The sequence below is a fragment of the Pteropus alecto genome, unplaced genomic scaffold (assembly GCF_000325575.1).
Source record: "Pteropus alecto unplaced genomic scaffold, ASM32557v1 scaffold92, whole genome shotgun sequence".
NCBI classification, from domain to species: domain Eukaryota; kingdom Metazoa; phylum Chordata; class Mammalia; order Chiroptera; family Pteropodidae; genus Pteropus; species Pteropus alecto.
Genome location: NW_006432447.1, coordinates 12968830 through 12985961, shown reverse-complemented (window position 1 = coordinate 12985961; position 17132 = coordinate 12968830). Strand labels below are relative to the sequence as shown.

The following is a 17132-nucleotide window of genomic DNA, read 5'->3' as shown; positions in this document are numbered from 1 at the left end:
GAAATAACTTCTTGATGAAAGAAATGCAAGAATATTCAATAAGTGCCCACTACATGCAAGTATATGCAAGTATATGGTCTTCCCAAATTTTTAAAAATGAAATGTCTTCTAAACAGGTTAAAAATGTCTCAAGAAAAATGATATCATTTAACAATTTACCGTTGAATGGTTCTTGGTGAATTCTAAATAGAGGTTCATTCTTCTGTATGGTATTAAAAGCACAATAATTCTGATGCTTAAATGTTTTATTTAGAAGAGACCTCTATTTATGATAAACAATCTGTAAAGAAAAGAACTGATTCTGTTCCAAGTCAAAGAAATCAAACACCGATTTTAGGCTCCATTAAAATACTTGTGGACTCAGTGTTTGGAAGCCCTACTGTCTGTAAAAATATATAATTGTCTTGTATAAAGATTAAACTGAACACGAAGAACAATTTTATTTCGTTTATTTAATACTGCTTTTCTTAATTATGTGTATAATTTTAACTTTGCTTTGCTTAATTATAATGTGTGTAAAGCACTTAAAGTAAGAGAAGTAATATGTTCAGATCATTTAGCATCTTAATTGTATACTATCAATAAAATGAATTACTGGATTAATTGTAGCATTCATAAGTATTGTTGGAAAGTTCTAGTCTACATATGAGTCATCATAATTCCAAAGTCTCATTTCAGCATAGAAAAATACTTCTAATGTAAGTAGCTAAAAAAATAGTTCTCATAGTTTTTCAGTTTCCAGAATTATTATTGTCTCTCTGTCACTGGTTATGACTTTCACATTGGCACAGGGTGTGTATAAGTGTCAGGTCAAATCATTCCATCTGCTATGAAAGTTTGACTCAAGAACTTCTATATCCAGGTCAGTTTGGAAATTATTTTCCTTTTACTCCTAGCATATTTGATGTATATGGTTTTTAAAGTAGCATGCTAGGCCTGCTGCTGTGTCTGTGGGAGGTTCTTTTTCTTTGTGTAGGAGTTTTGTATAAAATGTGTTTTGTAAAATCTCATCTTAATATCGGGTCTTTGAAGGAACCTCGATAATTGGGACCTAAGAAGAAAGTAAACAGACCTCAAATGAAAGCGTGCTCCTATAGGACTGCCTGGCTTTCTCTTTCTCTTTCTCTTTCTCTCTCTTCCCTTTGTCTGTCTGCTCTCTCTCTCTGTGTGTGTGTGTGTGTGTGCTCTCTCTCCCTCCCTCTCTCTCTCTCTCTCTCTCTCCCCCTCCCTCTCTCTCTCTCTCTCTCCCCCCCCTTCTCCCTCTCCCTCTCCCTCACCCTTTCCCTCTCCCTCTCCCCCTTCTCCTTCCTGCTTTCCCTTCTCCCTTCTCTCCTCTCCTCTCCTCTCTTCTCCTCTTCTCTTCTCATCTTCTCCATCCCCCTTCCACCCCAGCTCTCTTGATTTGGAGCAATATTGTTCTCCTGAGGTAAAACATCATTGCTAATTTTTTTCCTCTTCATAAATTCTTTATTGAAGCAGAGACAGATAACTTTACAGTGGGAAAAACCTGGCAGACAAGTAGTCCAAGTCAACATCACCAATAATGAGACAAAGAGATATAATCTTGTGTTTCAGATATTATGCATTGAAAAAGACACAACATCAATTCTGTGGTATCCTGGCAGAAATGCACAACCTGGATTTAATTATGAGAAAACATCAGTCAAACTCAAATTAAAGGACCTTCTACAAAAAAGTAACTTTTTAAAAAATAAGTAATCTTCAGAAGTGTCTAGGTCATAGAAGTCAAGGAAAGACTAAAGAACTGATTTTCCAGATAAAAGAAACTAGAGACATGACAATTAAATGCAGTGCAGGAAGCTGGATAGGATTGGGGACAAGAGGAAAGCTATAAAAGACATGATTAAAACAACTGGTGAAATTTCAATATGTCCTATAGATTAGATCAGGATTTGGCAAACTATGTATGGCCCTTGTTGCCTTTAGAGTCTACACAGGGACTATTTTCTCCTATATAAAAAGAGACCAAAGCTCAGACTCTGGGTAACTTTAGCTGCCCTCCTTTTCTCTGCCACCTACTCATTGCCCTGAAATTTTCTGCTCCTTGCTACAAGTACACTGGGTTATGGATGGCAGATGGCAGAGAAAATGGAGAGTGAGAACAATTTCTTAGATGATGAATTCAAATGGCAATGTAAAGACATCTTTGAAACAGCCTGAATTTGTGAACACCATAGCCCACATGGGTCCAATAAAATTATGTCAGGATAGCATATATATGATGAGAGGGCCTAAGGAAAACCTTGACTGTTAAGAGTTTCATTCTACCTTTTGCATTAGAACAATGTCTCTTTTAAACTGGACATGTCACCATGATAAGTCATCTTCACTAGGAAGCTTCATCTAACTTCAGAGGCTGAGTCGATGGTCCCATCAATTGGTGACTCTTAGGCAGCATGACTAAGTATGAGAGAAGAACTTTTAAAGATATGGGAAAGTGTTCTCAATATATTTTGTTTGGTGGCCAAGAGGACACGTGTAGTTGATATAAATATTTTAGAAAATAGAGGTATACATGTATAAAAAGACTGAAAAAACTATTTTTTGGTGATGGGATTATATGTAATTTTATTCTTTGTGTGTATTTTCCAGTCTTTTTAAACTGTGCATTATAAAAGGAAAAATTAAAATAGAAAAAGTAAGAACACTGTCTGCCTAAGTATCTATTTCCATTACTAAACTGTGAACTCCTAGAAGGAAAGTATCATGTCTTAGTCATTTTTGTTTCCCCAGCATCTAGCACAGTGCCTGGCATAATTTAAGTGTGCCATAAATATTTATGAAACTGAAATGAACGTCTGGTAGTTTAAGAATTTCTTTAAGAAGTTTTATAATTGTAAGAAATCACTCAGAAAATTTATGACAAACAGTTCAGACCCAAATCCAACCCTTCACCCTCATTCCACTCCCCAAGGGCAATTTTTTAAAGTTATTTATTTTAGGACTTATTATGATTATCACCAACATTTTAAACAAACAATATGATTTTACTTCTATTGCTTGACTCATCAAGTTTAGACAATACCTAAAAACAACCTGACATGAAAGGTGAGAACTCAGCTTACTGCTACCCACCTTCTCATCCTTCACTTGATAGTTATATTATTCTTAGTTCATCTATTATAATTTTATAAGGTAAAGTTAATATCATGGATGCACATTGAAAAACTTAGACAAATACTAAATGTATAGCTCATTGAGATTTCTCAAAGCGAACAGGTCTGTGCCCCCTCCCGCCCCAGATAAATAAACAGAATATTATTAGCACCCCGGGGCTCCTTTGTGTCCCTTTCATAGCCACTAACCAGCCCCCTCATGAAAGGTAACCATAGTTATAAATTATATTGCAATCAATAAGCTCTGTTACTTTGGAACTTTGTTTAAACAAAATCATACAGTATGTACTTTTTTGTGTGTTTGGCTTTGCTGCTCAGCATTGAGTTTGTAAGATTTATTCATGTGCCTGCAGATGTAATAGTTCATTGATTCTTACTGCTGTATAGTATTCTATTGAGTAATTATTTCACAATTTACTTGTTTATTCCTCTATTCATGGGCATTTCCTGTTTGAGAGTCTTATGGTAATGCTTCTATGGGCACCTATGTATATGTCTTTTGATGTATTCATATATGCATTTCCTTTGGATAGACACTCAGGTGAAAATGTTGAGTCACAGAGTATAGGTATGTTTAGATTTGGTAGATGTTGACAAAACCATTGTGTCAATTGACACTCCCATCAATAGTATAGGAGAAGTCAAGATGTTCCATATTCTCTCAAACGTTTACGGGTTGTCAATGTTTTTAAGCATAGCATTCTGGTGAATGTAAATGCTATCTAATTTTGATTTTAATTTGCATGTCCCTGATGAATGATGTAGAGCATCTTTTTTATATGGTCACTGTCTATTTGGGTATGGAATTCTATATTTAAAGTGCTTTTAAAAAAAATTGTGCATTTTGGGGTTGCCCACTCTTTTCTTAATAATTTGTAAAAGTTCTTTATATATAATACATAAGGAATAAGAGTCCTTTGTCAGATGTTTATAAATATCTTCTCCTGCCTGGTGGCTTTCCTCTTCACACTCTTAATAATGTCTTTTGATAAACAGAAGTCCAATTTACCAATCTTTCTTTTACGATTAGGGCTTTTCATAATACGTTTAAGAAATGTTTGTCAAATCCAAGGTCATAAAAAAATAATCCCTTATATTACCTTTTAGAAGCTTTGTTGTTTTCTCTTTCACATTTAAGTCAACATCCATCTGGAATAATTTTAATGTACAGTTTTTAGAGTTTAATGTACATCTGACTCAGTTACATTTATTAAGAATATTATTATTTCCCCCTTGCACTGCAGTGACACCTATGTCATAATTCAAGTGACCATAAGTATGTAGGCCTGTTTCTATACTACCTTGTATTCCATTAGCCTATTTGTCTATTCCTGAGACAAGACCATACTTTGTTAATTACCGTAACTTTATACTACATCTTGATTTCTGTAGCACAAATCTTCTAATTTTGTTCTTTATGATTACTTTGACTAGTTTTAGCTCTGAATTTTTAGGAACAGCTTGTCATTGTTCAAACACACACGTATACACAAACACACATCTACTAGGATTTTTATTGGGATCAAATTGAATCTTTAGATTAATTTGGGTACAACTGGTATCTTTATAACATTGAGTCTTAAAACAATCACCATTGCATATCCTTCCATTATTTTAAACCATTTGTAAGTTTTCTTACTAATGCTTTGTAGTTTCTATGTAGTAGTATATCACATATTTTTAAACATTTATGCCTATACATCTTTTTTATATTTTGTTTTTTAATTATTTGTTACCGGCATGTAGAAATACAACTGGTCTTTGCATATTGACCTTGTATCCATCAGCCTCACTAAATCCACTTGTTAATCTAATAGCTGTGTGAGCTTTTAGTATTACTTCTTCATTTTGTGTGTTCTCAAAGTTTGCATAGATTTGTCTAGGTATGAATTTTCTGTCATCATTTTTGCTTAATCTCTTTGATAGTTCTTTCTATAAATCAGTGGTTTGCATACTCTGCAATTACAGATGCTTGGAAACTTCCCTTTCCTCTTGCCTCTTTCCTCAGCCTATGAGTGCCTCTGCCCTAGAGAGTTATCTGGGGTTTTGGCAGTCACTTGAAATATTTAATATTGTTACTGCTTGCTTTTGCAGTAAATATTGCATTGCTGTCATTAGTAATGTCATCAGCTGTGTGTGTGGATTTCTAATAAGATATCTTAGACTTCAGTCCATGGTAATATATACTTAAATTAAAAAAAAAAAGTCACCTGTGTATATTTATAGAAATTAAGTGAATAAAATCAATTTACAGTATATGATAAATGGATATTTTACAAAAGGTTTGCTGGGTTTTACTGAATCCTGGCATTTAAACTCACTAAACCTCTGCTGCCTTATATCTTAATTGGGGTGTTAATAACCTCTATTTCATAGTGTTTGAGAATTAAATGAACAAAACGTTCAATATTGTGAGCTCTCGTGACTACTTCTCAAAGTTATACAAGTAATTAGTTGATTAGCTTAAGGTAACTCACAATAATACAGATTTCCCACAAACACAAATTTGGGAGGCTTTAATTAATAAATTCAAGCTACTGAGATGCCATTTGACATTCAGAACCAATGTTTTCCTAAGTGCTGCTCAAGTCACTTAAATGCTTCATTGCTACTTCAAATGAACACTGGTTTTGCACCAGGATAATTTGCTCGATAAACATTTAACAAGTAACAAAATGACATTATCTAATTATTTCCCATATATTTTGGCCTCATGACCAGCATAACTTCTACTTACAGTGAACAGCAGGGACTAATTTATACTTTAACAATTTCTGATTCAGGACCACTCACAATATATTAGGTGGGTCAATAGAGATTAGGCTCAATTATCTAACACATTCTTCTAATGTTAAATTAGTAGGTTAAACCTTGAGCATTTGAGCATTTCTCAAAATTTCCATCAGGAGTAGAAGAAGTATGGGCAAATATTAAATAAATATAGACTGTGTTTATTTAAAAAATGCTTGTCATTCGCTAGGCTGAAAGATGGGCCATCAAGGAGAGCAGCAATTACATAAGTCATAATACTGGATATAAAACAGCCACCACAGGGCCTGGCACATTGCAGCTCTTCAGAAAATGAGAATTCCTGTTCTCTGTTCCCTAGGCTGTTACTGCTTTACATCAGCCAAGAGCCTGTTACAATGGCTGCAGTCCCAGCATGCTTCTTCAGCAATGGTGCCATAAATACTGCCTTTCCAAGAAATCCTTCCGATCCCAAGCCTTTGCTTCTCACTGCTTTTGAACTTCTAAACTGATTTTGTGCTTAGCATTTACTGCCTGGCATTTTTAAAACTCTTTCCATGTATTTCAGCCTCTCTCTTCCAAACTGGAGCATAAGCTCCTTGAGGGAAGGTTCAGCATCGTGGTTTTTGATTTCACTGGAGGCTGGATGACTCATTGCTTAAAGCTCCACATACTCAGTTCGCATCCCCCATGTCAGGAAGCTGGTAGGAATCATCCCCTATTATAAGAGTCAAAACTCTAAGTAACATCTGGAATTAAAGCCATTAAAATAACACAATATATTAACAAGCATTTGGGAAAATAATGTGGGGCAACAGATACTAATAGAACTCTGGTTTAAGAAAAATGCTTACTTGGTCCAGGTAACCCACATCTCCTACTCTCCATGATAGCAGTCCTATAATTCGGTAAGTTTTCATTTGTACATTTAAAGACAGAATCTGGGTTCCACCTTGTCTCTTTTATTTAATGATTGTAAAGCATTGGGAAAGTTACTTTATTTCTCCAAGCTTTAGATTTGCCATCTAAAAAATGTGAAAAATAATAGCATCAATAATAGCATCAGAAGAGAGAATTATACTAAATATTTCAACAGAGGAAATTTACTATAGAGAGTTGGTTTCTCTGGTGTTGAAGGGCTGAATGAGTAAAAGGAGAGTATAGAGGTAACATGGCTATAATAATTGCAGGAAGGAGCTTCTGATCTTGGAGCTGGATAAACAAAGGGAAAAAGTGGGGCTATCAGAACAAAGCCCAGAGAAAGAGCTGCAAGGAGCCACTAGGAGCCAAGACTCTGACTTTGGCTGTGGGGGCACTCCCAATGGATACAGAGATATCTGAGAAGGACCAATGACACTGGGAGTGTCAGGAGAGGCTGAAGGCTGGTTGCAGTTTGAGGTGGCCTGCCACTGAAGATACATTACACATCCGAATCAAGCTGTTGCTTCTCCCTTCCTCTTGCTTTTCAGTCTCCCTCTCGCTCCCCCTATTGGCGGAAGTATCTGAAGTCAGCTGGCAAAGAATGTTTGCAGAGTCCAAATCTCAGCACACAAAGCAGAATTCAGAAGGTACATTTGGAGCTCAGAGGAAATAGCATAATAATTTATCTATTTGATAAGTGGGATAATAATAGTGCTGAACCCTATGTTTTCCTGAAGAATTACTTAGAATATTGTTATTGAAGCTCTTAGTAGAGAGAATGGAGCATAAAAGCAATGAATAAATGTTAACTATTATTTTTGTATTGGTGTTTTTATTTTTAACTAAGTTATCAAACATCCTTACCTTACTGTATTAGAATTAATAAAATTTGACAAGACTGACTTGTTTGGGCCTATAAAATGGAGTTTTCAAGCACATACCTGCAATTCAGACTCATGTAATTCACAAACACTAGGTGTAAATAGCATGTTGAGAAAATAAAGTGCCTGCTCTTTCAAAATCAACCATCAGTAAATGACTACTTCTTCACCTGTCCTGAAAAAGAAATTTGTTGACATCATAGACTTTTATTGTTAATCTACATGTCTATTACATTCTTTGTCACTGATATCTTAAATAGGGCTTTTAGACCCCTCCAATGTAAAACAATATATCTCTGTTGTGTATTAGGACAGAGCAACCTTCCTTCTCTTGATATAAAAGAATTTCCCTTACCGCCAATTAGCATGGTGCAGATGGAGAAGATCTTTTCTGCATCTGTATTAGCAGACACGTTCCCAAACCCAACGCTGGTGAGGCTGCTGAGCGTGAAGTACAGCGCTGCGATATAGGCACTTCGGATCGACGGGCCCCCCAGGGAATTGTTGCCATAGTACGGAGACTCTAGTCTCTTTCCCAACTCATGGAGCCAACCTGCAACGAGAGAAAGAATGAAAATTTCAACCCAAAATGTAAAGTCCCAGTATCAGCACATTGGGGGTATGATAAATGAGTATTCAGGGGATGTATAAATTTTCTCAAGAGAAAAAAAAGAAGTTAAAAGGAAGTTAACAGCAAGGAACCAGATTTCATTGCTATAAAAGCAAAAACATCACTTTTATGCAACTGTTATCTATAATACAGACAGCAAAGGAATATGCATTTAAGTATGTATTAAGTGGATTGGTGGTCAAAGTTCAATAAACAGGTGACTCGAACACAAGAAACTACCTGTAGAGATTGAAACTAGCATTGCTACTCTCAGTAACTGTTATGTATTTCGCCAGTGGTAAAGCTCATTTCTCAATTGGAATTTTAAGAAACAAAGGGGTTAAGTATGCTACATAATGATAAACAGCAATGACCACAAGAATCTAGACTTCAGACAGGTGAGATGGTCTTTATTTCTACCCTGTATAAGCTTTCCCCATTCTGTTCACTTGGGCTGATATCTAGTTGTCTTAGCAAGTCTTCGCTCATGTTACGTTCCTAAAGAAGACTTCTTCGCAACCTTGTTCTGCTGTTTGCGGGTGGAGAGGGAAAACTGCACAGCTAAGAGGTCCCTATGGTAGAAATGGATGCCTCTCTTACAATTGTTTAGTGATACTGATGTATATATAAGGCAAAACTTGGTTGGCAAATTAAATGATTTAAATATGTGCAGTTTATTGCATGTCAATTATACTGTCATAACTCTGTAAAAAAAGCTATATTAATAAAGATGGGGAATAGTAAGTATATTAATAATAATAGATACAGTACAACACTTTAAAATCCTTTGTTGGAAATACTTGCCTTTTAAAATTTTATATTTTAAAGTATTCTCACTCCTCTTCTCTCTCTCTGTAATCGTACTTGTTACAAAACACTATGACAATTCAACTCAACCTATATGGTTCATAAGACTTTCGTTAAGGTATATTATTCACTGACCACTACTTTCTTATAAACACTTCATTTAGTAGCTGCCCAAGAAGAACTGAAAAGTCATTACACTTTTTAAATAGTAATAATGCTTTCATTATCAACTCAAGTTATAGATTGCAGAACTATGCTAGGTTATTAAAATGCAAATTTGAAACAAGTGGGAATTCCTTGAGACCAAAAAGAAATGCTTAGTGGCAACTACTGTGCCTTATTCATCCTGTGTCCCCAGAGAAGTGTTTCTCAGCCTTTAGCTTGCCTCAGAAATGTCTAGAGTAGCGGTCCCCAACCTTTTGGGCACCAGGGACTAGTGCTCCTATGAGAATCTAGTGCCTGATGATTTGAAGTGGAGCTGATATGGCCATAATGGCACTGAGAAGTGGTTGCAAATACTTTGTGCGTAAATCTAGACAAATTTAAAAATGCACATGTGTTGCCGTATTGCACCGATGCTGTCCTGTTATTTCAAACTATGACAAGGGCGAGAACCATTTTTACATTCGCTAATTCATTCACTTTTTAAAATAACATTTATTAAACTCTACTATTGTCAGGTGCTTTGCTAAGCTCCCACCAGCTGCTCACCTCTTGTTGTGCAGCCTGGTTTCTAACAGGCCATGGAATGGTATTGGTCCATGGCCCGGAGTTTGGGGACTCCTGTTATAGAGGGCTTGTTAAACAAAACTAGCCAGGTTCTACCCCTGGAGTTTCTGGTGCAGTACATAGGGAGGCTAGGGAGAAGGGCTGAGAATTTGCCATTGTAATAGGTTCCCATGTGATGCTGGTGTTGCAGATCTAGGGGACCACGCTTTGAAAAACTACTGCTCTAGAATAATGTTTCTCCATGCTGATTGCAGCTAGAAAAGCTTTTTAAAAATACACCTCCTAAGTGCCACCTCCATTTACTGAATCAAAATTTCTGATGCCAAACCCATGTATGGATATTTTTTAAGTTTCCCAGGAGAATCTAATGTGACGATAGAATGTAGAACCACTATTCCAGAAGTTAGCAAAGCACTTGACAATAGCAGAGTTTAATAAATGTTATTTTAAAAAGTGAATGAATTAGCGAATGTAAAAATGGTTCTCGCCCTCTGTCATAGTTTGAAATAACAGGACAGCATTGATGCAATACGGCAACACATGTGCATTTGTAAATTTGTCTAGATTTACGTACAAAGTATAATGATTGCATTTTTGGATGATAGAGAATAATTATAAAATGTAAGTTACATGTTCTGAAAGATGATGCCATTTGTGAGCTATGATCATTTATGTCACCTGTAAATGCTTTGTGAAGGAATAAACTCTAGAATCCAACAAGATTTAAATCTGGACGCTTCTGTTTATAGGCTGTAAGAAAGACTAACTTAGCTTTACTTTTCTCATTTGTAAGAACAGGTTACTGTTTAACTTGTAGGGTTGCAGTGGGATTAAATAAGATGCCACATTAAAATGTCGACCACTATAACTGGCAGAGATTTTGTGCATAATATCTCCTTTCTCTATCTTCTATTACTTAAACTGGAACAGAGAAAGCACAAAATTCAGAAAGGCAAGAAAAAATATGAAACCAGCAATAAATTATAATGAAAAAAGAAGGACGTGGTTCCATAGTGTAGCAGTTAGCACGTCTGCTTTACACACAGAAGGTCCTGGGTTCACGCCCCAGTGGAGCCACAGCTCATGGTCTATGGCCATGCCACCCTGAACAAGCCCAATGTCTGATCTTGGAAGCTAAGCAGGGTCTGGCCTGGTCAGTACTTGGATGGGAGACCACCTAGGAAAACCAGGTGCTGTAGGCATAAAAAAAAAAAGGCGACTAAATGTATTTGGTAGAACTTAGGGTGGCATGTGATACAGTTCAGCATTTCCTAACTAATAGAAATGAGAAGGAGAAAATCCAAGTGATGATAATTCTTAAAATTCATGGAGTTATATATCCACTTGTGAATCTGAAGAAAATTTGATCCTTTTCTCAGAACAAAGTACATGTGGAAACACAGCCACGATTCTACAGACATTTTCAGGTGGTTCACGGCCTCCTATAGCCCTTTCATAAATGCCTGGTCCAAAGACCCAGAGTAGAAAGCTCTGCTCTAGAATTTTTAGTGAGGGGATGGACCAAGAGATAAAGTGTGATTTGGTAATTTAGTTTAGTCCCATATGAAAAAATATTTTGAAGTAAGGACAACTTATCTAAGATTAGTTAAAGAGATATCACAAAAGCAAATCAATTGTGTATGTTAAAAATATTATTGGTATATTTTATGCACTGTAGGAAATGAGTCAAGAGACAGGTAAAATCAAGAAAAAGAGATAACATCTGAATATATCGTTGTACTCAGGATGGAGATTTCTGCACAGTAGTACTCGTACAGGCATTTGACCTAAGCATTATCAAGGACGGACAACCATGGGATGCTGAATGTCTGGCTGCTGGATTGGCTATTTCTCATGTGTCTTCTAAGTTGTGTTCTGAAAGGGATGTCATATCATGTCAACTCAACAAAGAAGTAATTAAAGGGGCTTGTCTCTTTTTTGCATATTGGTCATTTCTGCTAATTATTAGGAAGTCTCAGCAGCTGAAAAATGTCATTTTGCCCAGAGTAAATATTGCATGACCTAATTTTTGTTTTAGCTGATGCATAAAGAGAAAAGAAAAACACGATAAAGCCACTGCTTTCTCTCAGCTGAATCAGCTGTACAATTAGACCATGAATTAACAACTAGATCCATCTATAAATCTTGAGTTGGATTAAATTTTCTCATTAAAAAAAAAGCAAAGAAACCCAACCAGTACATTTGGTTAAACTCCTCAATTGGAACAAAAGTGAAATATTTAAGCATTTTCAGAATCGAATAAGTTTTCATATAATTTGATTTCCTTAATAAAATAGGATGAAAGTTTGTGTTAGGACATATAAATTATACAGTATTGGATTATATTATCACTCAAAGCCTGTTCAGTTACATATGTGTGAAATTGTCTCAGAAGTGATTCAGGGAACAAACACAGCCGAATAGACCTACTTTTGTTAATATCTCTTTTCTGTCTAGCCAACTGTTCTATTTTCAGAAACATCTTGTTTTTTAAGAAGGGTTGCTACTAAACTGTTATAGCTGATGGAGCAGAAGCAATAATGATGATGAAAAAACCTGGTAACATGGAAAGAAGGTAACACCCACAAATCCGGGGATTGGCTCTGTGGGCTAAATAAAACTTTTTCACAGAACAGCTTGTCCAAAATGAGAGCACATGTTCCACTGTAACAAGACAACATGTCACTGTACTGTACAAAAGAAGCAATTTAACCAATTTGGAAGCCAATCTTTTTTTTATGCTGGAGAAACTCGTCTCCGAAGGAAGGGATGTCCTAGAACAGTCTGTCTGCTTCTGCTCAATTTCTTTTTTCTAAAGAACGTTTTGAATAAAAAAGCATACACAACATAAAGTAGAATCTAAACATACTGACTACACCACCATCTGATAACAAGAAGATATAAAGTAATCCTGTCATTACTAAAACAGGTTAGATAAATAAAATAGAGTAGATTTGTGAAATAAATATCAATTTCAAAGACAGAATGACTCTTAATGATCATGCCTAGAAGAGCCTATTATTTAGCACAATAATTCAAACCACTGTATACTTATCTTGGGCTCAGTATTTTGATTAATTACATACTTTTAACTCTAAACAGGAGTTCCTTATTATTTTATTTGTTAGGTTTCCTATAATAATATACTTACTGTTACTGTGCTTGTGTGTGTACGTCAGTTTCCACAGATGCGACCTGCTTTATACAATAGGTACATTCTGGGAAAGTTCAGTTTATATTAACATTTGGTAAATTAACAGATATTTTAGGTTTAATAAGAATAGAAGCATGTTATTGAAGGAAAGCCTATGGTGGATCTCTTCGGTCGTATAAAATACTTCAGTAGTATGAAAAACGTCCAGTAAAATAAAGCTTATTAAATCAGATTTATATGTGTGTGTTTGTATGAATACAAAAGAGAGAGAAAGAATTAGTACATGCACAATCACACCTATAATTCAAAATGGTATTTTACTTAATTCGGTATGAGCAGACCATGTTGTAATAGGGTTTAGCCAGAAGCAAGGATGGAGCCCGTGTCAGGGTCGTCTTGTTATTAAGCTGGCACACACAGTTAGCATTTTACTGAGTGTTTTCTGTGTTCCAGACACTCTGCTGGGACAGTACATCTTCCATCTCATTTATGTGCACTAACCCTATGGAAAATGTATAATTATCATCCATAGTTTAATTCATTATTTTATTAATCATTATTTCATTAACCATTAACAATTTAGATATCATTTTAAAGATGAGAAAACTAAGGCTCAAAAACTTGTTCAAAGTGGCGGTGTCAAGATTTTAATGCAGAACTCTGTGCTGTTAGAGCCCAAGTTCCTGACCACTATGTCATAGTGCTTCGCATGCTGGATTTGTAGGCCCAGGAGGACTGGTGTTGCAGTAAAACTGAATGCCTTTACAAGTGAGGTGCCATTTTTTTTATTATGATCTACATACATAGTAGAGAAAGAAGCAGTCTTGGTTAAGGCTCCCCAGAAGCAGACCCTGAGACAAAGCTTTAAGTATAAGTAATTTATTTCTGTGTTGGTTTTAGTAAATATCTTTAGGAGACAGTGGGGCAGGGATGCAGGGAAGGGGAGGCAGCCAATGAAGTTTCCCCAGTCAATCAAGTTACCACTATAGGCAATTGGAACTCAATCCCATCAAGAACTTCTGAGACTAGTGGAGAACACATACTCCTGTTAGAGCAGGGGAATATATGCACCACCAGTCATCAGTGATTTACTACTGCTCCTAGGGAGCTTTAATGTTCCAAGAGTGCCAGTCCTGCTAGCAGAGGAGCCTGCCACAGCTTGGGCCAATGCCTCAGGCATAATTACAGATCTTAAAGATTAGAATCATACAGATTGAGAGGACACAGTGGTGCACCAACAACATTTGCAACGGCAGCCTAAACTTAGTAAACACAAAGTATTTTGCTAGGTTTTCATATAACATTATTTTCATCCAACTCTCACGATAACTATTTTTTATTTTGTTTTGTTTTGTTTTTAACTGATGGAGTCCCAACAGAGAAGTCGAGCGATTTTCTTCTTTCTTTTAGGAACTATTAGAACTGAGAGGTGAATCCATAACTCTCTAACTTACACATCTATAATTTTTCCGTTATACTACACTGCTTATAAAGAGGTAATCATTTAAAATTAGCACTTTAATTGTACTTGTTGAAATCATTATTAAATAAGTTTGTTTTTTCAGTGTCCACTTTTGCTTTCAGTGGGGGAATGTGTCCCCAAAGCACAAATCACATCAGAGAAAGTAGAATTATCCAAACATAATCCATAACGTAGGCATGGGATAACATGGCATTTAGAACGTGAATATTACTTCAACAGTGATTCAGAGGTTTATAACGTAAATTCTAAGCATAGAAGATAGTACTATTAACATTTGCTTTCTCTCTCTCTATAATTTTGAAGACCTACTTAATCTTCTTGGACTACATTAGAGTGAGACTGTGATTCTCGCGAGTCACAAGGCAGGAGGTGGCTGGCTGGGAGAAGCCAACCAGTGGGAGACAATGATTGTGTTGGGTACAGAGTGGTTTCTTCAGCTTTCAGAGCAAGGAGCTGAAGTATAGACTGCTCAGTTGCAGAACTGAGTGAGAGATATCAAGATAAGTGTCAGAAGTCTGAGCGTGTGCATGTGTTCATGTGTGTGGCAGGGGGTTGGTGATGGTGTAGCAGTTAAGACCCAAAGCATCTGCGAGGTATTACATTCACAATTACCCTCAAAAAGAGTTATTAACCCTGAACATAGTATCAGAGAAAAGCTTGAGACTTAATTTCCACTGTCTCTTAAAATATCTACACTCCACAGCACTGATAAAAAATAAATATCTCCATTCCTTAAGGTTCACCTAGTGCCTGCCACTATAATTTTTTATTGTTTGTTTAAACAAACTTTTCATTTTAGGATAATTTTAGATTAATACAAAAGTTGGAAAGAGTACAAAAAAAATCCTTGTATACCCTTTACTCAGTTACCCTTAATGTTAATATCTTAGCATTTGTCAAAATGATGAAATTTACATTGGTGCATTACTACTAACTAAACTATAGACTTTCTAGATTTTAATGTAAAAAATCGAGTTCAGGAGAAGTTCAGAGACTTGTATTCCAAAACTTATTTTCAATCTTCCATCCTGTCCCCATTTTACAGGATGTGACCAAGGATAAAACTAGAAGGGCACAAGGCTATAGTGGTATTTGATATTGATGTGTTGATTCCACTGAGGAGAAGGCATCAGTAAATGTGAGGTCTCAATTTGAACAGGAACTTTACTACTTGAAGTTCCTACTAATCTCACACTTTGATTGTCATAAACTAAGAGCTGTCTTAGTTTCTGAAATGGGATAGCCTACTTTTGAGGTGAAAGTGTGAAGCAAAAAAATTAATCATAAAATAGTAGAGATGGACTTAGAGTCAGGAAATGGGGATCCTAATCTTGGTCTTCCCACTAATTAAGAAGATATATGATCCTTTATGCATCAATTAACCTTTCTGGTCTTCTGTTTTTTAAACTTGAATATGAGGTGATTGGACTGAGTAGTCTCTAGGTTCTATTTCGGATCTAAGGTTTTATGAAATAAGATTCTGTAATGTTTCTTCACAAATGGTTGGCTTTTTAAAAAGCAAAATGCTTGTATAAAAACCAATGATTTTCTGAATTTATCTTTTAACTCTTTTTAATTATTTGAGTGATGATCCATTAGCAAATATTGATGGGCTAAGAATGAAAGATTTCACATTTGGATACATGTATCACTTCTGCTCTATTTCCACTGCTGAATAATTTTTCAGAGCAAGAAATATTATATGCTGTTAGTACTGTCAAGGAAAAAAATCACTTGTGTGAAAACCAGTACAAAGTTTGGCAGTTCTCTAAAGTCTACTTAAAATTGAAGTTTGTATAATATAAGCTTCCTGAATATTAATTACTAAGGTATAGCATTCCACTTAAGCAATGATTAATTGAAAGATTTTACACTATTGTAAACTGACAAAATAGGCCATCACTATATGAACCAAAAAAACCAAAACCCAAACCAAAACATATAAAAAAGACAGTAGAAGGAATGAGAAATGTGAAACAACTCAAAATCACAGTCGAGCAGCTACTGTAGAATTTTCTGATTGATTCTAAGAAAAGGCAGAACAGGCCATCTGTTTCCAGCCAACTAGAGCACTTCCAAATGCCTCTCAAATCTTAGCTAAAAATAGAGGAAATTCTAACAAAGATTAGGCTCCTTGCTAAGTTAAGAGAACATAAACTATGAACTATTTGCATTTAACCTTCCTACATAAAATGCTCATGCAGTTCACAATGCTTTCAGATCTGTGCCTCAACAGGGGCATTTTTTTTTTTCCTGAGTAATTTCTCTGCTGTTTCTCATAGCTTAATGAGTTTGTGGGATATACGTTCATGTGTGAGCTCACAGTATCATTTACAAAGACAGCTTGCCACTCAGTAAGAAAATTCTAACCCAAAGCACTCATCTCTAGTATCTACATCAGGACAAAAATCTGTTTTAGGAAGATAACTTAAGATAAAAATAATCGATTCCAGCCAAATCATTTTATTTTATTGGTATGCTAAAATTTATTTTCATTGCCTGCTCCAATTATTTTCTTGTCCTTTTTTTTCTCATAAAGGTTGGAAGTTGGTGCAAACCTAGTAAAGACAATGAATTGACATGTCCTAGGTTTGCAAACCCTTTCTCAGCTGTTTTTAGTAGTTGCTGGCAGTCATTAAAGTGAGAAGGATAGGTCTTTAAC

The 17132-nt window shown here is 35.7% G+C and overlaps 1 protein-coding gene and 1 pseudogene across 1 annotated transcript in view; one reads left to right on the top strand and one right to left on the bottom strand.

Moving 5' to 3' along the window:
• The window catches only part of KCNH8 (potassium voltage-gated channel subfamily H member 8), a 304007-nt gene that overhangs the window by 67344 nt on the left and 219531 nt on the right, over nt 1-17132 (bottom strand). The window contains exon 8 of the mRNA XM_006907271.1: nt 8043-8240. Coding sequence (XP_006907333.1) covers nt 8043-8240 — 198 coding nt within the window. The remainder of the gene's footprint in view (nt 1-8042; nt 8241-17132) is intronic.
• LOC112476009 lies at nt 10920-11035 on the top strand (annotated as a pseudogene).